Below are 22282 nucleotides of genomic sequence, written 5' to 3'. Positions count from 1 at the left end.
TTAACCCTTGCCAGCTTCATAATTGGTGCTCACTAAGTGTTACTATTCTGTCCTTCCTCACCGCCCTTCCCCCACTTACCTTAATAGGATTATTTTATATCAGCCAACTGAGCTGGCTCAGAGATGACTCACAATTATCTAGGAAACAGGCATACCTGGGATCTTACTTTCCTTTTCTTTGCCCTTTTAGCCTCACTTGATGAGGCTGGGAAGGTGTCAGAACTTAAGAGGGTGCCTGGCTAAGAGGTGAACAACAGAGCATTAGCGTCTCCCCCTGTCCTCCAAGCTGACAGTGACAGGTGTGTATCTGTCTGTTCCAGAATAAACCAATGCACACCCATCTAGGATGTGGTAGGGACACAGAGGGGTGGGAAAGGGACTGGTCATGTCAGGAAGGCTTCCTGGAGTAGGTGGCATTGATACCAGCCAAGCCAAGCTGTGACCTCCCCTAACTCCACTCTGACCCCAGCACCTAACACAGTATGTACCAAGTATGTTCTAGGTTCTCAAAGTAAGGTCCCCAGATCAGCAGCATCAGCAGCACCTGGGACCTTGTTAGAATCGCAAATTCTCACGCCTCACCCTAGAACCTACTGAACTAGGAACTCTGGGGGTAGAACCCAGAAATCTGTTTAATGCTTCCTCCAGGTGATTCTGACGAATGCTCTGGGCAAGCCAACTAATCCATTTTGTCACACCCAGGAACCAGTGAATAAAGAATGGAAGACCCAAGTGGCTCATGGTTAGAACTATTGCTGGAATTGAAATTTAGGATTTCCTACAGAAACATTGCTTTCCACGCCATCTATGCATCTCATTGCCAGGCATAAGTGGGAATGAGCTTCGTAAATGGGTCCTCTGTGCCCTCTAACTACCTCTTTATGCAGTAGTACTGTTTTAATATTAAATTAAATTTTATGTAATACAGCAAGCCTTCCCTGAACACTAACCATTCTCTCATGTGTGACCCTTTAGGGCTTACAAAGTCTGTTCATTCAGATCTTTCCCCTTCTTATCACAGAGATCCAGCCTGGCAAGGGTTGTGACTATCCCCATTTTACAGAGGGGGAAACTAAGACTCAGGAAATTGCAGAATCTGTCTGAGGTCCCACAGACGGTGGGTCTGCATGTGAACATAGGATTGTCTGACTCCTTCTACTGCCCCCTTGACTCCAGATATGCAAGACACTGTTCTGAGTTTTCTAGGGTAGAGAAACCCACCAAGGAGCTAGTGGGGAAGATAAGACAAGTACCCTAAACAACGCAGTTCAGCACGAGTCATAGATCTATCTTCTGTCTTTGCTGGGAGGAAGCCCCGTCACTGGCTGAACCCAGGACACTGCCTGAAAAGTAGCTTCAACAGAGACAAACCTTCAGTCGGTGAGTTGCAAATGAAATGACGGTTCTCTAACTGCTCTTGAGGGTGCTCTTTACACATCCTTCTGTGCCTGGCTCCTCAAGGAAACACTCTGACCACTTGCTTCTCAGAGGTGACTGCAAATCCCATGAAGGATATAGGTTTAATTTACTCACTGGATGAAAAGGAAATGCTGATGCCTCAGTTTCCTTAGCTGGACAAGAGGGAGTGAGAAGCCGTGGTACGAGGGCCCTCCCTGTGCTGAGTGGTGGCAGAGCATGACCAAACCGTGGGATGGCTCTAGTCACCCCCATGCAGGCTCAAACCTCCAGAACTTGGGCTCCTACAGAATCTTCAGTGGGAACCATTCCAAGTGGGAACACACCCCAGGATATATCCTATCAGCTGCAAACAAAAGGGGAAATTGGTGCAAGGGTGGTGAAAGGCACGTGACATTTCCTGGGGGCTCTGGGAGGGTGAGGGCTCCGACCATATTTTATGCAGCATCTTGGAATAGCAGCAGGGAGCCCAGACATCAACTGGCTTAGGGCTTGGGCACTGGAGTTGGAATTTGCAGGTTTAAATCCCAGCTCCGTGGCTGACTAGCTATGGCCCCTGGGCAAGTCATTTCTTCTCTCTGCACCTCAGTTTCCTTACCTGTAAAAGGCGGAAACTAATCTCCTAGAAAGTAGCTGTGAGGACTAAATGGGATAATGCCCACAGAAGTGCTGAGTAAATGCCAGCACTTTCCTGATGCAGTGCCCTTTAAGCCTCACCAGGACCTTCTGCAGCGGGCACATTTCCAGATGAGGGAGCAGATGCTTCCAGGAGAAGTTCAATCCCTGTCCTCCCAGTTGCTACTTGGATATGTGGTGACACCGTATCTGTGCCACCCTGAGCTTGGTCTGCTTCTCCAGATTATCCACCCAGCTCCTTGGCCCCTCCCTGTGTAGCCACCTCCGGTGCAGGCTCCATTTGCCCATCTAATGATCTGTGCCACAGACCAGGGACTGGTCAGATCCTCCACCTCAACCAGCGCCACCCTGAGACAATGTGGAATTGCCCCAGGCTGCTCATCCTACCCCACACCAGGCAGGGAGCGCCACAGAGTCCCGTGTGGGCCCAGAGCTGTGTCTGGGGCTGGCAGGAAAGCCATTTCTAGATCCACCTGCCAGTCTCACAATTTGTTGCTGTAAAGTAGGGGTGGGGAACATCGAGCCTGCAGACTGTATAAGGCACAAGAAATCATTTGGTCTGGCCCTGCCAAGGCATTAGGGGTGAGTTAATTAAATGCTTGACCAAATATAGCAGGCTAATTTTTAAGTTACTAATTTTGTATGGCCCGGGAATGACATTATAGATATCCAAATGGCCCTTGGCAGAAGAAAGTTCCCCACTCCTTCTGTAAAGACTCCCAGGCGGTGAGTGAAGCAGGCTGGGAACTGTGTCCAGCCCGCTCTGAAGGCAGGTGTCTCTGCCGGGTGGGAAGGGAGCTGACAGGTTGATGGGAGCCACACCACTGCTCTGTGGATGGCGGGCTGCAGCCTGTGGGTGAAACCTGGCAGGGCATCTCTGTCCTGGGGGCTGGGATCAACAAAGGTCACCCAAGTGGAATGGGACCCGCTGGGCAGGTCGAAGTTGGGGGTGGGGTTCTGGCTGAGGCCACACAGTTTCCTGGAGGGACAGCAGGCAATGAAGGCCCAGGGCTTTTGTGAGCTTGTGGCATTTCTCACTCACAGAATTCTGAGAGAAGGGAAGACTATTTGTGCTAAGAAGCTAGGACCGCCTCACACCCTGCAATAGCTGTTTTCACGAGAACAGGGAGTGGTAATGGAGTCTCCCCAAGGCTGCAGCCACCGGCTGAGACAGGAAGGCTCTGCTTCCACAAAGGCTGGTCTGGAGCTGCTGGCCCAGAGGGCTCCTTCTGTGGAGACGCCAAAGCCCCCTCGGAGAAGTGTCTCTTCACGAATGCAAAGCAGGAGTTGGAATTTGCAGGAAGGAGCTCTTCTGCTTCACAGACTAATCATGGAGATGATTCAGAGGCCTTGCCTTCCCCTGGGCTCTGACCAGCACGCTGGGGTCCTGAGGGGCACAGCATGGCGGCATCCCTGGAGGTGACACAGGCGGGCCTCTCACAGCTGACAAAGCCCCCGGCATTGACCCTGTCTCACTGAGCTTTTGCTCAAAAGTTCCCAGCAAGGGGAAGCTTGTTACATACATTCAGGTGTAACTGAAATCCTTACTCCTCACCTAGACCCTAAATCCATATGTCTCTTCCTTGGTGGGCCCAGCTTTGCCTTTTGGAGGACCTCACACTCAACACCCTTTGGAAATCTGAGAACACTAACAGGTTCCTTGCCCAGGTGTCCTCATCCAGGCTACACATGCAGAATCAGAGAATACAAGGCATAGAAAGAGATGGTGATGATTTTGTCCAGGCAACTTTATCCTCACAGATGTTCCCCAGCTAAGGATCCTGTACCCCAGGTTGCCACGATCCATCACAGAGCCCCCGAGAGCCCAGAAAAGCTGTGAGGAGCATTTTGAATAGGTTTGTAATAAGGGAGACAGGGCCTAGCCAAGCACTGCCTTGCTCCCTGACTACACCAATGACTTGCGCGCGCTCTCTCTCTCTCTCTGTCTCTCTCTCTCTCACTCACACACACACACACACACACACACACACACACACACACACGCGCGCGCGCGCCTGCTCACCCAGGCGGCAACATTATCCTTCACTCCTGAGCAGCCACACCTCTGGGTTTACAAATGGGACCATGGCAGCACTTAGTAATCGAGACAGTCGAACTGCTACAACTCATCCTCATTACCTGACAGGTGGCCCATCTACTCGCACTCCGTCTCCACTCTGGGCTGAAAACAGGAGCTGCTCCTCACTTACCAACGCTGCACCAGACAGGCTCTGTGCACGGACACGGGGAGGGACCCAGCCATGACTGAAGGCCCCGCTCACAGTCCCTCCAGCCTGAGCGAACAGCTTCCTCCTGTGCCCCAGGAATCAGACCTGAGCCAAAAGCTTCTTGGGAAAAGCACTATCGGACACGCTCCAGAGCAGTTCACACAGAGATAAGCGACTCCAAGAGTCGCAGACAGGGGCGTGATCTCAGCCTGTCTCCCATCGCCCTATAGCACTTGTGATACAACTCAGTGACACAAACCAAGTCCAGATGGAAGTTGGGTTTATAAGTTTCTGTGGTTCAGAAACTTCTTCAGAAGCCTTGTGATCCTTTGTGAAAAACTAAATGCACAGACGTTCTAAAACCACTGCTGGTGGCAGTGGGCCCGTGCTGGCCTGAGAGCCTTCAGAAGAGATGATGTCCGAGAGGGCAAGTGCTTTTCACTTGAACGTGCACAGGAATCCCCTAGCGGTCTTGTTAGAACAGGTTCTGACTCTGCAGGTCTGGGATGGGACCCAAGACCCTACATTTCTCACTAGCCGCTGGTCCAGGAGCCACATTTGGAGCAGTGAGGCGCCAGACTAGACTAGAGCATCAAAGACAGCACAGATCCGAGTGAGCTGCATGTGCTCAGTCAGGAGAGGGGACGGGCGAGACCCCACACCTGTCTGCAATGCTAGCTCATGCCACCGGCCCTTGGTATCTGGGAGAGTTGTCACATGAGCTCCTTTCCTTTAGCTCTTTAATTAAACTGGTGTTTGCAAAGAGCAAGTTCTCGGACAGCACTGGCTCCTTCTAGCTCCTCTCAGATCCAGGAGGAACCTCGCCCCTCATCAGCTATGCTAGGGCACAGGGACAGTCCTCGGATTCCCTTGTGCCGGGGGAAGAAAGGAGACCTGAGATGACCAAGGACCTTCAGCCACACGACTACCTCACCACTGGCTCAGCCAAGTGCTCACAGCCTGGCGGGCGAGACCAGCACTTACGAACAAACTCTACATAGTGAGAGGAATGTCCACCAGGGATGAGTGCAGGAAGCTTGCCAGGCCCGAGAGGCAGAAAGGAAGCCCATGGCATGAGTGGCTGCACCAGGGAAGGCTCACAGAGATGGTGACGTTTGAGCTGGGCCCCAAAGAATGCCCGGGATTTTTCCAGGTAAGAAAGGCATATGTAGGCAGAAGGGATAGGATGTGCACAGTGGTATGTCCAGGGAACTGTGAACAGTATGTGCTGGAATAGCCAGAACATCATTAAGGGCATTGGAATGGGAGCCTCACTGTTGGGGCCCAAAAAGGGAGGAAGGGTCTAGTTGTGCATGAAAAAAGGAAAATCCAAGCAACAGAGATTTAAAAAGAAAAACTCTCTCTTTATGACCTTCAATGTGGTAAGAATTAGTCATTCAATTCAATGTCTCTTTTTCACATGCCTAAATTTTTAAATGCATAAGATTTTTTTTTTTTTTTTTTTTTTTTTTTGCGTCTTTTAACATCGGACCGGAGCATTTCACTCGGTTGTCATAAACTCTTTGTCAAGAGCACTTTTTAGCAGCTGCACAATATTCCATTTGATCAGCCCCTAGCTGCTGGACATTGAGGTTGTTCCCCATCTTTCAGGCCCATGAGCAATACCTTTTCTGAAATTTAGATCATAACCTAGGCATGGATCCCAAGGACTGGAATTAGAATCGAAGGGTATGAACAAGCTCAAGACCTTGAGGCATGTGGCAGACTGTTTTCCAAAAGGCTGAAACCAGTCTCAGAGTGGGGCGGAAGGGAGGCACCTGAGTCAGTCCAGGGGCTCTTGACCAGGGGGCGGGCCAGCCCTAAGGCCAGGATGTGCCCAAGGCCTTGCTCTGTGAACTGGTCCATGTTAAAGCCGGGACTGGAAATGCAGCAGCCCTGGCGGCATACAGGCCTAGCAAGCTGTACAACTAGGTGTGGCACTGGGTTCCCTCAGGCCAAACAGGAGACACAACGCAGATTGGTTTTGTTATAGTTTCTAAGAAAGTTCTTTCTGAAGTCTGAGATCTTGGCTTCAGTGGGTTAGAGCATTACGGACAGGACTGAGACAGGGTCAGACAATGAGATTAGCTGGGGCTTCCATGAAGACTGGGGAGACTGGAACTGAGACCCAGGATTTCCTCTTGGCCTGGCCTCCCTCCCCTCCAGGACTCTCATTTTTGAGGGGCTCGGCTGAACTAGAAGCAAGGACAGCTCAACTGGATGACCCAATGCAGCCCTTGGCTTATCTGAGCAGGCAGGGACAGCGCACTGACTCCCTTTACCAAAGGCAAGTGTCCAGCGTGGGTCAGTGCCGCCTCTGAGCAGGGCCACTGGCTCCTTACCTGCCAGAGCTGGGATGGTGACCCGGTTCCACTCCCATGGCTGGTCGTACTCATCAGCGGGCCTGTCGTCATCCTGGGGCAGCTTGCTCTCCCGCAGTCGGGGGCTGACTGCACTCTCTGAGTCCGAGTCGATGCTTTGGCCCTCGGGTTCATAAGGGGTGTCATACAACTGGATGCCTTTGTGCTGGGACCGGACACTTTCCTGCCTCTGAAATTCTGCAGGCAAAAAAAGAAAGCAGAAGTGTCATGGAATTGAAACACACACTTCCTCACCTGGGATCTGCCAGGTGACACCCACAGGGGTTCAGAGCCACCAGCCAAGGAGGTGATGACCGCAGGAACAGCCCCTTTTCTGCATTCAATTGCTCCTCCCACCTCTTGAAGGCAGCATCTCTGCTTTCCCCAGGCAAGGTTTCCTCACTAACATCTCGGGCTCTAAGGCCTGATGAGAGAGGTAGAAGGCTCACTGCCTCCATCCGCAGGTTCACTGCAGTCTCAAGGGCACGGCCCCGGCGTGTGCATGATGTTCCAGGTGTGTTCTCACACCAGCCCAGAGCACAGAGCTCCCAGCCCCTCGCTTTACAGACCAGTGGAGCCTCCCCCAATAGGACGGTTCTCCATTCTTGGCACTTTCATTCCCCGTCTGAATAACAGAACGATCCTCAAATTTTCACCCAGCTTGCATATTCATTTTAAAAGACCCAACAAGCCTCCCCAGGGAGCCTGGGTCACCGTTTTTCTCCCCTGCAAAGTGGCTCCTTCCCAGCATTCCCACCTCCCCCAGAGCCTGCCTGCCTCCTAACACACTGAGCACCTCTGAGGGATGTGAGAGCCGGTGTCCATTCCACTTCTGAATAAGGAAGGAAAGCTCTTAGTCTCGTGGGGAGGGTGCCAGCACGGGCTCCCGTGTGGACTGAGGGGCTACCTCATTCCCGAGAGGCCAGTGGGGGACAAAGAGGGATGCAAGGATGCCACAGTCAGCTGGTTCTGAGTCAAACAGAGATGCTTTCCCTGCTCCGATCAACACCCACTGTGTGCAGGGCCCGCACCGAAGGGAGGGTTTGCTGCAGAGGCTGCTCTTGGGAAATGCACCGGTTCCAGAAGAGATACAATAACCCAAATCACCATGACACTACAGCGAAGGGGCTCCATGCGGGGCCTGTGAGGGTGGAGGCAGGAGCAGAAGACATTTGAACTGACAGCTCTGACAGGTGGGAAATGGGAGAGGGCAGGATTCCCTGGGGTAGGACCAGGGCAAGCCAAGGCGGCGGGGCTGGGAGAATGCTCCCTGCCTGCTTTCCTGGTGAAGCATTGCACATGTGCCATTTTGACCATTTTGAATGTATAGTTCAGTGGTATCTACACTAATAAAAGAGAAAAATGGTAATTGGCGTACGACCGCTACCCTTCCCATTGGCTAATCAGCGTATCCTTATGCAAATTAACTGTCAGCCAAGATGGCGGCCGGCAGCCAGGCAGTTGGAAGCGAACATGAGGCTTGCTTGCTCCTGTGACTGCAGACTGCAACGTCCCCCGCCTGACTTGCCGGCCTCTGAGCTGGCAGTTTGAAACATTCTAACAAATATAGCCGGCTGGGATCTCAGAGCTGAAGTTATACATTGTTTTGATTATAGAACGGCAAACAAACCAGCAGTGGAAGCCTCAGAGCTAGAGCCAGAGCTAAAGCTGGCCCAGAAGAAAAAAAGAAAAGAAAAAAAGGAGTGGTTGGGAGCTTCCCGCCAGCCTGAAAGCAGTCAAAACCGCCAGCCTGAAAGCAGCCCTCAGCCCCTCACCCAGACTGGCCAGGCACCCCAGTGGGGACCCCCACCCTGATCCAGGACACCCTTCAGGGCAAACCAGCCGGCCCCCAGGCCTCTATCCTATATAGTAAAAGGGTAATATGCCTCCCAGCACCGGGATCAACGGAGCCGCAAGCCTCCTGGCACCAGATCAGCATGACAGGGTGCAGCGCCCAAACCCCCTGATCGCTCTGCGGCTCTGTGTATGACAGGGTGTGGCGTCCCAACACCCTGATCAGCCCTGCTCTGTGTGTGACAGGGGGTGGCGCCCCAACCCCCCCCCCCCACCACGGGCCCTGCTCTGTGTGTGACGGGGTAGAGCCATAACCTCCCCATCGGCCCTGCCCTGAGTGTGACAGTGGCATCGCCCCAACCCCCTGATCGGCCCTGCTCTGTGGGTGATAGAGGGCGGCGCCCCAACCCCCTGATCCGCCCTGCTGTGTGTGTGACAGGGGGTGGTGCCCTAACTCCCCTATCGGCCCTACTCTGTGAGTGACAGAGGGGAGCTCCCCAACCCCCTGATGGGCCCTGCTCTGTACGTGACGGGGGGGCACTGCCCCAACCCCCTGATTGGCCCTGCTCTGTGTGTGACAGGGGGCAGCGCCCCAACCCCCTGATTGGCCCTGCTCTGTGCATCACAGGGGGTGGCGCCGCAACCTCCCCATTGACCCTGCCTTGAGTGTGATAGGGGGTGGTGCCCCAACCCCCCAATCAGCCCTATCCTGAGCATGACTGAGGGTGGCATCGCAACCTCCCAATCCGCCCTGCTCTGTGCATGACAGGGGGCGGCGCCCCAACTCCCCAATCAGCTCTGCTCTGAGCCCCACCAGGGGCTGCACCTAGGGATTGGGCCTGCCCTCTGCCACCCAGGAGCAGGCCTAAGCCAGCAGGTCATTATCTCCTGAGGGGTCCCAGACTGCGAGAGGGCACAGGCCGGGCTGAGGGACCCCCCTTCCCCCCCGAGTGCACAAATTTTTGTGCACCAGGCCTCTAGTTAAGTATATTCAACCATCACCACCACATCCATCTCCAGGACTTGTTCACCTTCCCAAACTGAAGCTCTGTACCGTTAAACAATGGCTCCCCATTCCTCCCTCTCCCAGCCCTTGGTCTCTGTACATTTGATACTTTAGGTACCTCATATAAGGGGAATCTTGTGATATTTGTCCTTCTGTGCCTGGCTTATTTCACTTAGCATAATGTTTTAAGGTTCTTCCATGTTGTAGTATGTGTCAGAATTTCATTTCTTTTTAAGGCCAAATAATATCCCATTGTATATTTATTCACTGTCCACTTTTGTTGGAATACTGGGTCCAAGGAGGTGAGAGAGTGGAGGTGAGGTTGGACACAAAAGGGGTGAGGGTCGTGAGAGTGAGTTGTTTAAACATTCTCCAAATCAGAGTTCCAATGGCAGAGAGATACGTGGAATCATACGTGTCTTAAAGAGCAACTGACAAAACACACGAGTGATGACGCCCTTCCAAGCAAGAGCACTGCTTTTAGGCCAGCTCTTGGGGTGACAGCCGTCCTAGCCCGAGTACAGGCCCTGATACAACAGAAGCCAGCTGAGGCTGTGCTGGGGTTGTCAGTGTGGACCTTAAATAACGTTAGGGTAGTACTTCCCAAACTTCATTTAGTCACAAGTTTGCCATTGCTTGAGTACCAACTAGGTTATTATTTACCATATTTATTTATTCATTTTTTAGAGAAAATAATATTTAAAAAGTAAGCCATCATCTAAACAGTTGATAAACATAAAAAGAATGAAGGAGGAGTAAATCGACCAGGCAGGTAGCACTGCCCCCTGGGAGGCCGGCCCAAGGCGTGCTTTCCCTTGGCTGAGCAGGAGATGAGCAGATGCTGGACAGCTGTCAGGGATGCAAGCCCCAGAAAGACAGTTTGTCACTTTCTCCTTTTAGAGAGAATGAAAAGGAAAAAAACCTTCTTACAACATGGTTCTCAGGCCACCTAAAATCCTGTCTCCTCTGAGCACATGTCCCATACTTTGGCAAAGCACACGTTATTGTGAGTAAATTTGTTAGTTTTGGGGATGATGCTTCTTTTTCCATGCGGAGTGGGGGTGGGGGGATGGGGGGGGGAAGAAGAGGAAACGAGAAGAGCTATAGAAGGTAGAACCTGGCCCTGGGCCGTGTAGCTCAGTTAATTGGAATATCATCCTGTACAACAAAAGTTGGGTTCAACATTCTAGTCAAGGTACTTAGCCAGGTTGCAGATTTAATCCCTGGTCAGGCCAATGCAGGAGGCAACTGATCGATGCTTCTATCTCACATCGATGTTTCTCTCTCTCTGTGTCTCTCTCTTTCTCTCATCCCCCCCTTCCTCTCTCTAAAATAATTTTTTTTAAAAGGTAGAAAGAATCTGGTCAGCTGAAGGTGAAGACCAACTGTAAGGTACTGTAGACAAGCGACATGACCTGCTCTGTAAGGTCACTGTCATCTGTATCACTCCCGCCCTGGTTTCTAAGGAGTGCACTTGCCTCCTGTCTTTGGAGAATTTCGAGCGCTCAGGACACCGGGAACACAGCTGATAGGCACTGACCCAGGAAAACCCCTTTCTTCTTCATCCTATTTCAGAAGCTGGACCAGCAGCCACTACTGGGTAAACTACAGTTTACAAAGCACTTTGCATGCGAATCACCATTTGGTCTTGAGCACCACAAAGCAATTCACAGATGCATTTCTGTGGGCCCCTTATTCTCTCCCAGAGCCTGGTTGCAAACAGATATTCAATGAATCTGGATGGGATAAATGAATGACAGCCGACAGCCAGATTTGCCCCCAATTCCAGTTAATTTCCGAAAAGTCCCCGACAGCCATGTTACAGTTTAGTATTAGGCAATATTCAGAAGAGATGGATATTCTACATAAATACCAAGCTAAAAGGAAAACACGTGCCAGGGAACAGATTAGCTATTAAATCAGAGGGCCTCGTGAGTACACCTCTCACACAGGATTTATTGTTCCCAAAGCATCTGTGCCTTACAAAGCTGGGTTAGTAATGGCATGCAGTTAGGGCAGGTGATGTTATAATGGTAATCATTAAAACAAGCTTCCTCCGTTTTACATGGTGAATTCAAATTTTCATTAAGGCTCCAACAATAGGGAACAGTTAAGTAAATTATGGCATGCTAACTGGATGGAATATTAAGCAGCCATTAAGATGATAAATCTGAAGATTATGTAGCTACATGGAAAAGCACGCATGAAATTATGCTAAGTTAAAAAGTAAAATACAAGATTGTTTATGTGTTGAGAGCAAACCGCATAATATGGGCTTTCTAAACAAGTCCTGGACAATGTGAGCATGCCCAACGGGAATTCTACTCTTTGCTTAGGAATTGCTGAATACCGGCATCCCATAATACCTAAACTCTGATGGCAGCGGTGCTGTAAGTACAGATACACATGAATAAGGGGCTGGAACTCTGAGGCAGGAAGGAAACAGCCACTGTGTATAGAGGAAGGAATTACTGCATAATTATTTTTGAACGTTGTTTTAAATAATGAATAAAAATGCTAGTAAAAAATGTAATTAAGACGGGAACACATAAAGGTAAATATAATTTTAAGCAGGTTGGGCTTACAGGAGCTGTGCGTGTTGTGGAAGCAGCTGCCTTTTCCCCGAGAAAAGGCCCATTTAGGGAGCATCTTCTTTCCCAGGAGAGGTTGGCCAAGAGCCCCAGGAAGTCAAGGGCCACCACGCCAGGCCAGCTCACCAGACGCCACGTCTCCTGTCTAATGACCAGGTCCATCCTCCTTGTTACCTGGACCGATCTGTGACGATCCAGAGGCTGGTCTAATAGGGGAGCTGGTGACCATATGTTTTAAGTCACAAGTTATCTGGACATCACCATCTATAAATTAATGGAAAATGACCTTAAATAGTGGGTGGCAGGCTGTGATTTCATGCCTCTTAGGCAGGGAGCAGAAACATTAAATTGAGAGAGTGGGAATTTCTCTCAACCTCTGGAGTAGAATGGTTTTCAAGTGGAACTACATATGGAGAAAGAACAACAGAAGAACTGAAAGAGACCCTGGGTGCATTCATCAAGGGCTCAGGGCCAGGAGGTGAGGCAGGTGCTCTGACTGACTGCCATGGAGAGGCAAGGGCCAGGGGCCTATCTGAGCGAGGGGCCCAGGACAGAGCTTGGTGCAAACCAGGAGCCTCCTGAGTGGATTTGACGAAGGTTTAGAGTTCCCCAAGCCCACAGCAATGAGCTATATGCTACATTTCACTGCAGCATTCATCAACTCTGTGCCTCCCACCCCTTTTTAATTTTCCTTTGGCTGCCAGGAAGCTCATAGTTTATTTAGATGGATAACTTCAATAGCTATGTTAGCTTAGATATTGTGTGGATTCTCTTGCCCTTCCTTCTACATGGATTTTGATTATTATAATAGCTTCAGTATACACATTTCTTTTTATTATAGTCAGCCTCAAATCTACATTTTGAAAGTAGATGAACCCACAAGTAAATGAAAAAATACACTAACACACTTTATGGTAAATACTTTCACTAGTAAGAAGACTGGAAGAAAAGAAACCTTTTCGTTACCTCTTTACCTTCCCTTCAGGAACAGGAAAAGGAGGGCGGGGCTTGGCTTCAGTCTCAGGGAGCACCCAGCCATCCTCACACCCAGCCAGGCACTACCAGCACCAGAGCTGGACGGAGACGAATGAGGCACAGTCCTGGCCATCAGGGAGCCCCTGACACAAAGACTCCTCATCAGAGAGCAGACAGGGCACTACAATTCAGCCGGGGAAACTGGGGAGGGCCTTGAGATTTAGACATGAGGTTGTGGCACAGAAGATAGCATTTGATGGAGGCACAGGGGATGGGAGCACAGGTGTACATGGGGAAGGAGGGTCATCCAGGGGGCCCAGTGAAAGGGGAAGCTGGAGGCAGGTGGAAGTGGGTTCTGAATGGCCCTGAATGCCTCAGGATGGCACCTCCAGGAGTGTCGAAGGAGAGGTGCCCTAGAACCTCTGGGCAGGGCGGAGCTGGGCGGGGAGAGGCTGGCACAGACGTGTAGGAGCCTAGCTGGAAATGATAGACGCTGGCCTGCAGGCCCCTCACCTCTAATTTTCCCAGCTGGGCTTGTCTGGGAATCCATACCAGATCCCAAATCACAGGGTGGCAGAGCTCGGAGGGACGTGTGGCCCACGGAGGTCAGCACCTCTCAGCCTATGAAACCTCTCCTCAGCCAGGGAGGGCGTGCTGGCTGTGCCATGAGACTTCTCCCACACAGCTTTGAAGACTCAGAGGTCTAGGGTGACATTACTAGGACAACACACCCACCCCTGACTGGGTCTGCCCTGCACCAGCCACCTGGAGGGAGGCAAGGCCCGGGGGAAGGTGAGCAACAGGTTCAACAGCAAGTGTGATGGCTGAAAACACTGGTCCTGCCAGACTGCTTGGGCCTGAATCCTGGCCCCAGTGGGGACCGGGCCGAGCTGCCCCAGTTTCCTCATCGCTCGAGGTGGCTACCTCAGCACCCACCTTGGAAGGATGTTATGAGTTATGATTCGCATTCAGTGTTGAGGACAGAATGCTCCAGGAGTGACTGTCCCAGTTATCACCACTGGGGCTTCCTAGGGACACCCTCCAAGACCTCTCCTCCTCTGAGATTGCCCTATGTCCCCCAGAGCTACGAAGGGCTGCTTACTGAAATCCGACAGGCCAACCTGCATTGGGTTTCAATACCAACCTCAGAACTACTAGTACATACTTCCATTTCTGGATCCACAACTTCCCATGTTAGCTGCTGCTTTGGCAATCTCACGCCTCCACGTGGGAACCCTGCCTTGGTTCAAGTCTCGTGCACAACACGAAACACACAGGGGAGGTCTCAGCGACCAGGAGTCTACATTTTACAGATGGGCAAACTGAGGCCTGGGGCTGAGAAGAAAGTGGCAGGGAGGAGGCCCAAGTCCTCTAACTCCTGCCTTTCCTAGATGCTTCCCGACAGCTTTTTCTCGGACTGTCTTGTTTTTAATCTGGAAGCAGGGGCATCTATTTCAGGCGGGTCGGGTGCGAAAAAGCACACCCAGCGCTGCAGACTAAGTGAGGGGCTCCATGCAGTGGCGGGCGGCTGTTTCTAATTAGACACGCAACCGAAACCCCGCCAAGTTCCAGGGCACCACATCAAAGCGGAGACGGGACGCTCTCCCCACCGGAACTGTTCAAAAGCTTCTGGAGAAAGACCCTCCGGACCAGGGTGCTTCAACGGATGCCTGGATGCAGGTGTCCCTTGGAGGCCGGAGGCCGAGGTGGCAGCAGGAGACCTCCTGGGTGGACGCTGCGGGCCAGCGAGGGCAGGGCAGGGCGGCTGGGAATCAACGCCTGGAGACAAACCCAGCATGACACAAGCAGGAGGCCCCTCCTCCTCTATCTAGTCTGGTTTCCGGAGCTGTCCCGAAGCCAGGAGACTGACTAATTGGAGTTCTCTTACCATCTCTTTTCCAGGCGTGCAGAGAAACACCCAAGAAACAGAGGGCGAGCTCTGCGGAAGCGGGGTGTGGAACAGGAACAATGGTCCCGTCAGGAGCAGAGCAGGCCTGGCACTGGCCGGGGTCTGAGTCAGGAGCCTGGTGTGCTCCCTTCCCTCGGTCATCTGTACAGTGGCAGGGTCGCCCCTGGAGCCGCCTTGTTCTGTGGCCCAGAAGGGAGATAAGCCTGCACACCGGATGACACCGAACATGATTTCCTTGGATTTAAAAAGCCATGCGGGCCTCTTCACAGAGCTCTCGGGCACTCTCCGTGATGACAGCTGCGTCCTTCAGCCCTGCCCATCACTCTGCACTCTTCCCGTGACGGCCTTCGCGTGCGGGGATGGGGGCCTGAGCGGTGCAGGCCCGAGTTCTGTCGCCATCCCCTGTGGAGACTCACTGGGGCGAACCGGCTGCTCCAGGATCCTGGGTGCTCCTAGGCAGCACATACACGAGTCTCCATTGGAGCAGCCACTTCCCCAGGAGACAGCCTTCCAATTCTATACCAACTGTAAGATCCAGCGGGAGCCTGCCTGCTTTGCTTTCTCAAACATCCACTGAGCCCCTACTGTGTGCTAGAGTGCTGAGCACTCTCAGGGTGTTAGACGAGGCTCCCACCGCCCCCCTCCCCAAAGATCTCCTGGTTTAGCAAGAGAATCGGGACCGAACATCTATAAGCACTGAGTTAATAACAATTACGAGTTACTGAAACCTGCTGGTGCCAGGCACCGTCTTGGGCACAGGCAGTGTATCATTCCTAGCAAGGCAAGTGGGACTGAGTTTTACATCGCAGAAACTGAGGCTCAGACAGGTTCAGAGGCTCGGCTGGGTTCACCAGTTCTGACTGGCCCCAAGCACCCTAAGGTGGTACAGACAGTGGCAGCTGGGTGGAGGAAGAAAGCAAATGCAGTCCTTGGGAGTTTGAAAAACTTTAGGAAGGAGGTGGCCTTTCACAGAATCTTAGGTACTAGTGCAAGGAGGGCCAAGGGTCAGGGAAGCCTAGGGATCCGCCTGGTGTCAGACAGCACAAAGCAGGCCCAGGTAGAATGCACGTAAGGGAAGGAGGAAGATTCAGACAGGTGAAGGCCAGGGCACCAGGAAAAAGGGCGACCAAGGCCAGACAAGCACAAATAAATGGGCAGAGGAAAGCTTGAGGGATTTTGAGAGAAAATCAAATTGTTTGAGTTGCTTTGTGCCCATTGCTTATGAGGAAGAAGAGGTGGGAAGTGGCTAGAACAGCAAAGTAGAGCTGTGCTATGGAAGGCCTTGAGTGCGGCAGGAGGCTGCAGACTCAGAGGTTGGAAACTGGAAAATGTGGACCAGGAACCTTAACCAGGTTTGCATTTTCACACACACAGCAGTCTTTTTTAGAAGCTGGCAGGAAACACCCGGGTGTAGCAATCAGCTACTGATGACCTGAAAGTCCAACGGGCAAACACTTAGGGCTCCACCCTTTCAGGAAGTGGACAGAGGATGCCCAGGATCCAGCAAGAAAACACACTCCTGCCAACAGCCCAAACACGGAAATGAGGATTTCTACCAGGATGAGGGGCAGAGGTGGAAATGGCACTAGCATCCTCAGGTCAACCCTGAGAGGGGCAGGTGCCCCCTGACCTCTGTGCTGCAGACAGAGGCCAGGGTCAGCAGGGACTGCCTGGGGCCGTGGCAATCAAGCCAGACGCGAGTCCAGCCTTGTGTCATCCGAGTATTGATGGTCGTACTTATAAAGAGGGCCAGCTGCCCACTGGTGCAATCTTCCAGTCTGCTGGGCATGATGAGGTCTCAGCTTCTAGAGAGGCCTCGGGTACATGCTAATGTGATAAAGCTACGGGGGACAGACTAGTTGCACCTGCCTGTTCCATGACCACACCCAAGCCCCTCCCCACCTGCAGCTCAGACAAGCTGAGTGGTTCAGCCAATGTCTCGAAGGTTCAGCCAATGTCTCGAAGGCTCAACTCTCAATAACACTCTAAGAATTACTGAGTACTGAGTGCATGCTGTGCCGGGGTCTGTGCCAGGAGCACTGCATCCAGTCCTTCATTTAATTCTCACAGTACCTCTATGTAAAGGTGGTCATAGAGCAAGCCAGGGATGGAGGCAGCCTGGCTCTAAATCCCAGCAGCTCAACTTCTTAACCCTGCAGCTGTCTATGCCATCTTTCTGATCCAAGTCGGTGCTTCCTCTACTCTACCAGGTCCAAAACAACACCAACGCATTCACCACCGGTGCTAGCCCCCCCAGTGCCAGGCAGGTAACAGGTCATCGAGGTTTATCTGACTCGGACCATACACAGGTCCCTTCAGAAATCATGGTCAAGCAGTCGGGAGGAAAGCCAAGGGCAATATCATGAGGAGGAGGAGAGCTGCCCGTTAAGGGGGAATTCTAGCACATTCTAAAACTTCAGAGGGGCAGCCAACACATGCTGCTGTCCCAGTCTAGCTGGCCCTAAGCAAGTGATTACAAACTGGCATTGGGAGCAGAGTGCCAGCCTCCCAGGGCAGAGACAAGGCCCCTTCTAGGCATGACCCTTCCCTTCACCTGAGGAGGTACCCCTTGCCACATGCCAGGTTTGCAGCCAAATGGGTCAAACCCACCTGGTGGTGGCTGTTGCTGGTCATGACGTCACTGTCTCATGCTGAGGGGTGTTGCTGGCATTGTGCCCTGTGCCCTGTGCCCAGCACAGCTGCCTGGCCGGAAGCAACTTGCTGAGCTCTGGCAAGCTCTCTGCCCCAGCCTTCCCTGCTTTGGAACTGCTTCAATAGAGGAGCTTATCCCCCTGGGGACTTGGACAACCTTGGCCTTCTGGATGGTGGTGACAAGGCTGCCGGCCCGATACCAGCCTGGCCCTGCGCTGACCAGCTATGTGACCTAGACAACCGCCTGGTCTATGGGGCTGAGATTCCTTGCAGGTGAAGCAGGAAGGGGTATAGCAGATGGTCTCAGAGGCCGCTCTGGCTCCAAAGTCCCTCCATCCGATTCTTCAAATAGTGGATGTTTATACAGGCTTCTTGGTCCAGGGCTACAGCTCCAGAATGTGAAGGGGACATATGAGGGAGCACCCATCCTACCATCATGTGGGGTCCCTGGCCTCAGCATCCCAACCACCTTCCAGCAAACTCCTCCCAAGTTTAACCTCCATATGCAATGAGAGCCCTGCCTGGTAAGCTCCACTCCAATGCACAGTTACGTTCTCCTGCCTGCGATAACTCATTTTGTGTCAACTTGACTGAGCCCAGATGCTTGATCAAAACATTCTGGGTGTTTCTACGAGTGTTTCTGAATAAGATTAACTTTTAAATCAGAACACTGAATAAAACATTCTCTCCCTAATGTGGTGGGCCTGGTCTAATCAGTTGAAGGTCCAAATACAACAACAATTCCTCTTGCCTGACAGTGTTTGAACTGGGACACTGGCTTTTTCCTTCCTTTTGACTCAAAGTGAAACATTGGCTCTTCCTGGGACTGGAGCCTGCTAGCCTTCAGACTGAAACTACATCATCAGTTCTCCTGGTTCTCAGGCCTTCAGACTTGGACAGGAATAAAACTATGGGCTCTCCTGGGTTTCCAGCTTGCTGACTCACCCTGCAGGTCTTAGGACTTGCCAGTCTCCATAACAGTGTGAGCGAATTCCTTATCATAAATCTCTCTTATTGGCTGCTTCCCTGGAGAACCCTGACTAATACATACATGCCTCTATGAAGAGTCCTTCCCACATGCCCAGTACATGGTCCACGGTTGGGCTGCCTGTCCATTCCCCTTTCAAGAAATAGTTCCTGCAAAGTATGTGTACCAACACGGTGAGCTGGGTCTACAAAACCTCTTTATCCCAATGCAGAGGAGATCTCCCACGTGTCCTGACCCAAAATACAGGGATGCAGCCAAGCATCGCCTCCCTAAGAGGGACTTGAAATTCTGCCCTCTGGAGACCTAACAATAGCAGAGCCACTGCAAGATCAGGACCTCAGGGTGGGGAGATCCTTACCTGGCCCAGGAATGACCACCTGCCAAAGGCCCATCCACACAATCAAAAAGACCAACAGCAAGACTCCCTCACTCCATACAGCACTTTCTTGTCCACAGGCCCTTTGCATTATTTGGGGCTTATAACCATCAGACTATCAACAGATCCTGGTAGGCAGAACCTCATCACGTAATAGGGGGCCAATGGGAAGCCCAGAGTAGAAGGGACTTGCCAAGCCACAGAGTGAGAAATCAGCACAACTCCTACCTACTGGTATGTCCAACTTTAATGTCACATCTTGTATTTTTTTGGCGTCACAACACAAAATATCGATTCTATTTTTTGTTTTGTTTGGAAGAGGAGTGGGGAAGGTGTGTGTGAGGGTGCTACACACAAGAATTAGAAACCTGAAAGCTACCTCTGTAGAACCACTTTCAAGCAGCCTTTTCACCATCCACACAACCATCTCAAGAATTATTTGGAAGGAAACATCTGGATAATGAATACTTTTATGAATACTTTTATGCTGGGAAATGCAAGGACAGCCCCTCCTTGGGGCCCTAAAAAAGCATACTGTGAGAAGGTGTCATTAACGCCTGGAGCACGAGAGCAAAGGCGAGAGCAGAGGCGCCTTGAGATTCGGAGTGGAGACAGCCATCTCTTTTCCCACTGGCTCCTCTCCAGGATGCCCAGCCTGAAGCGCTGCTGCCCCAGAGCTCCCAGTCAGGGTTTCTGTTTGGTTTGGGACACCATGTCCTGAACTCCACAGCACAGCAGCTCACAGATGAATCCGACACCATCACTAGCACTTCCCTTTAAGAAGCTGGGAAGGTGTTCCTGACATCTCGTATCAGCCACCACGCTCTCAATGTTAGTGTGAGAATTCCTCAGCCCAGGGGCCCCCAGACTCTCTTACCACAGCTCCAGACATTTGTGTGCTCAGTTCCCACCCCCACCCCCGCTGCTGAGGGCCAAGTTCAAGTCCAACCCATCTTGACACACCCTGTGATTCCGAGCACAGAACATGGCTCCACAGATGCTCTGTAAACATGGGCCGAGAGAACAATAGTCTTTTGCAAATTTAATACAGAAAAGAGATATTTTAAAATGTATCTACCTTAAAAAAGGAACTGTGCTCATAGACTAGTGGGAGGAGTATAAACTGTGGAGATAGCCTTTTCAGAGAGAAAACTGGTGGATTTAACAAAAATTAAATACCCTGTGGCCTGATGTTCCACTTTTGGAAATCGAATCTACAGAAATACCCAGACCCACACACAGAAATAAATGTACATGGATGAATGTTTGCTTCAGAAGTAACAATGAAAAACAGGACCCCAGCTGAAGGCCATGACTAGGGAGGACTGAGTACACTGTGCTGTGGTCACATGGAGCCATGCAACAGAACTGATGACCTCAGACAAGATTTGTGATGCAACGCAAGGTGTAGCAGGATAGCATTATGTAGAAAACAATGTTTGCACTATGTAGAGATGTGTATTTTTGTCAGCAAATAGGAAAAAGGCTAAATGAAAATACAACAGATGCTTGTCTTTGGAGAGAGATTGCACCTTTTATTTCCTGTAGCCTGTATGCCAAATTTTCTTACCCAGAGCACATACTTTTTAATGTTTTTTAAATTTTTTAATTAAAAAAAAATTTTAAGGAAGTTTCACGTGCAGCTGTGGCACATGAAACTACCTCCTTTACTGTTGTTGTTGTGACAGCACGTGTTGAGTATCTACTCTGAACCAGGCACTGTGCTAGGAGTTTTATATTAACCCAGGACATATGAGGAAACTGAGGCTGGGACAGGGAGGTCGTAGGACAGAGCTGGGGTCCTTACGGCTCCCTGCGGCCTTTGGGAAGCACGGTGGCTGCGGAATCCCCGCATCTGCTGCTTAACATTCCAGGGGGATGGGGTTTAGATCAGCAGCTTCTGCTCTTGTGAACGTTTAACAATTTCCATTTCTTGTCATGTTGACACATTTGCAGTTTAGGAAACAGAGTTCAGAGGAAATTACGTTTGGGTTTTTAACTCTAAGATGTACATTTAATTATAACATGGCCCCATAACATGCTGCTGGTCCTCATGGAGGCGCTGGATTTATAGACACACATTAAAGAACTGTAGTTAGTCTAAGCCGCAGATGACAAAAGCTTTCCCAAGACACAGCTACAAGAACAGGCCTGATCACTTTTTGGGATCTGCAAAAGGTCCTGCTCTCGCAGGGACTTATACCCTTTCTTCTAAGCCAGGTAATTCCCATCAGCCAATGCTGATCAGCAAGTTGTGAATCAAAAAGCAACCTAAGATGGTTGATGGTTGATAGCAAACAGGCCGCCCTTTGCGGAGGGGGCGTGCTCAGGGTCTCGATCTCGATGGCCAGCACCGAAGCGGCTGCCTCCTGAAAGGGCTCCTTGTCAAGGGGTCAGAAGGGATTACAAGCAGCACAAGTTCTTACCCATCCAGCAAGTAGAGATGTGCTTCAGGAAATGGACCAAGAGTCCTGACTGGAAAGCCACACTAGAGTGACGGTGGAGGTCCGGATACCAGCTACTTCACTCGTTCATTCTTTTGCTGGATCGCTCAGCTACTGAGCACCCTGTGTGCTGGTTTATGGGGAAATGCTGATCAATGAAACCTGGCCCCTGCCCTAGAGAAGCTCACAGCCTAAAACCCAGTCTTCTCTGGGGCTATTTAGTTAAGTGCATCATCTGCTCAAGTCCCTCTGGCCTAAGAGGCTCACGCTGTAATGGCTAAGCAATGGGGAGCCATCAAAGGCTTCTGAGGAGGCCCAGGGGTGAGCACTTCCCTGGTCCACCCACTGCACTTTATTCTGTGTTGGAAGGCTGGGCTAGTCAGGTACCCCGGGCCTGTTTCCCCAAATTTTAGACTGGACTCTTACTGCCACCATACACAGGGTGGAGTAAATGAATGCACTGGTATCAACCCCAAGCCCCAGGGCAAGTGTTAACTGTGGGACACCTGTGAGCCAGAATCAAGTGCCAAGGGTCTGGGGAGCACTAGGGTATATATTGTGCACTTATACTCACAAACATGTATATGTACACATATATGTACACACACACACGCAGAGTCACGTGCATATATGACAGGCCCTCTAGCAGACTGATTAATGCCTGAGTCCCTTAGAGTGCCTGCCCCACCCTGGTCAGCAGGTTTTCTCTGTAGAGGTGGGGTGGGGTGAAGGAGTTGGAAGCATTTCTTGTCAGGTGTGTATATGTGAGCATCTCAGCCAGAAGTCAGGGGCACACGGGGTGAGTGACAGGGGAAGAGACTAAAAATGACAATCAGCAGATGCTCGAGGCCTGCTGAGGACTCTTCTTCCTTTTCCTTGAAATAAGATGGGGCTTAGCAAGTGGCTT

The 22282-nt window shown here is 51.3% G+C and overlaps 1 protein-coding gene across 1 annotated transcript in view; it reads right to left on the bottom strand.

Annotated features, from left to right (window-relative positions):
* Nucleotides 1–22282, bottom strand: part of SHB (SH2 domain containing adaptor protein B) — a gene marked incomplete at its 5' end in the record, with an annotated part of 126126 nt that overhangs the window by 39370 nt on the left and 64474 nt on the right. Inside the window, 1 exon segment of the mRNA XM_006110028.2 lies at nucleotides 6623–6838. Within this exon segment, the coding sequence (XP_006110090.1) occupies nucleotides 6623–6838 (216 nt within the window).

The sequence above is a fragment of the Myotis lucifugus genome, unplaced genomic scaffold (assembly GCF_000147115.1).
Source record: "Myotis lucifugus unplaced genomic scaffold, Myoluc2.0 scaffold_180, whole genome shotgun sequence".
NCBI lineage: Eukaryota > Metazoa > Chordata > Mammalia > Chiroptera > Vespertilionidae > Myotis > Myotis lucifugus.
The sequence above is the reverse complement of the archived record's forward strand: the minus strand, read 5'-3'. Positions and strand labels throughout refer to the sequence as shown.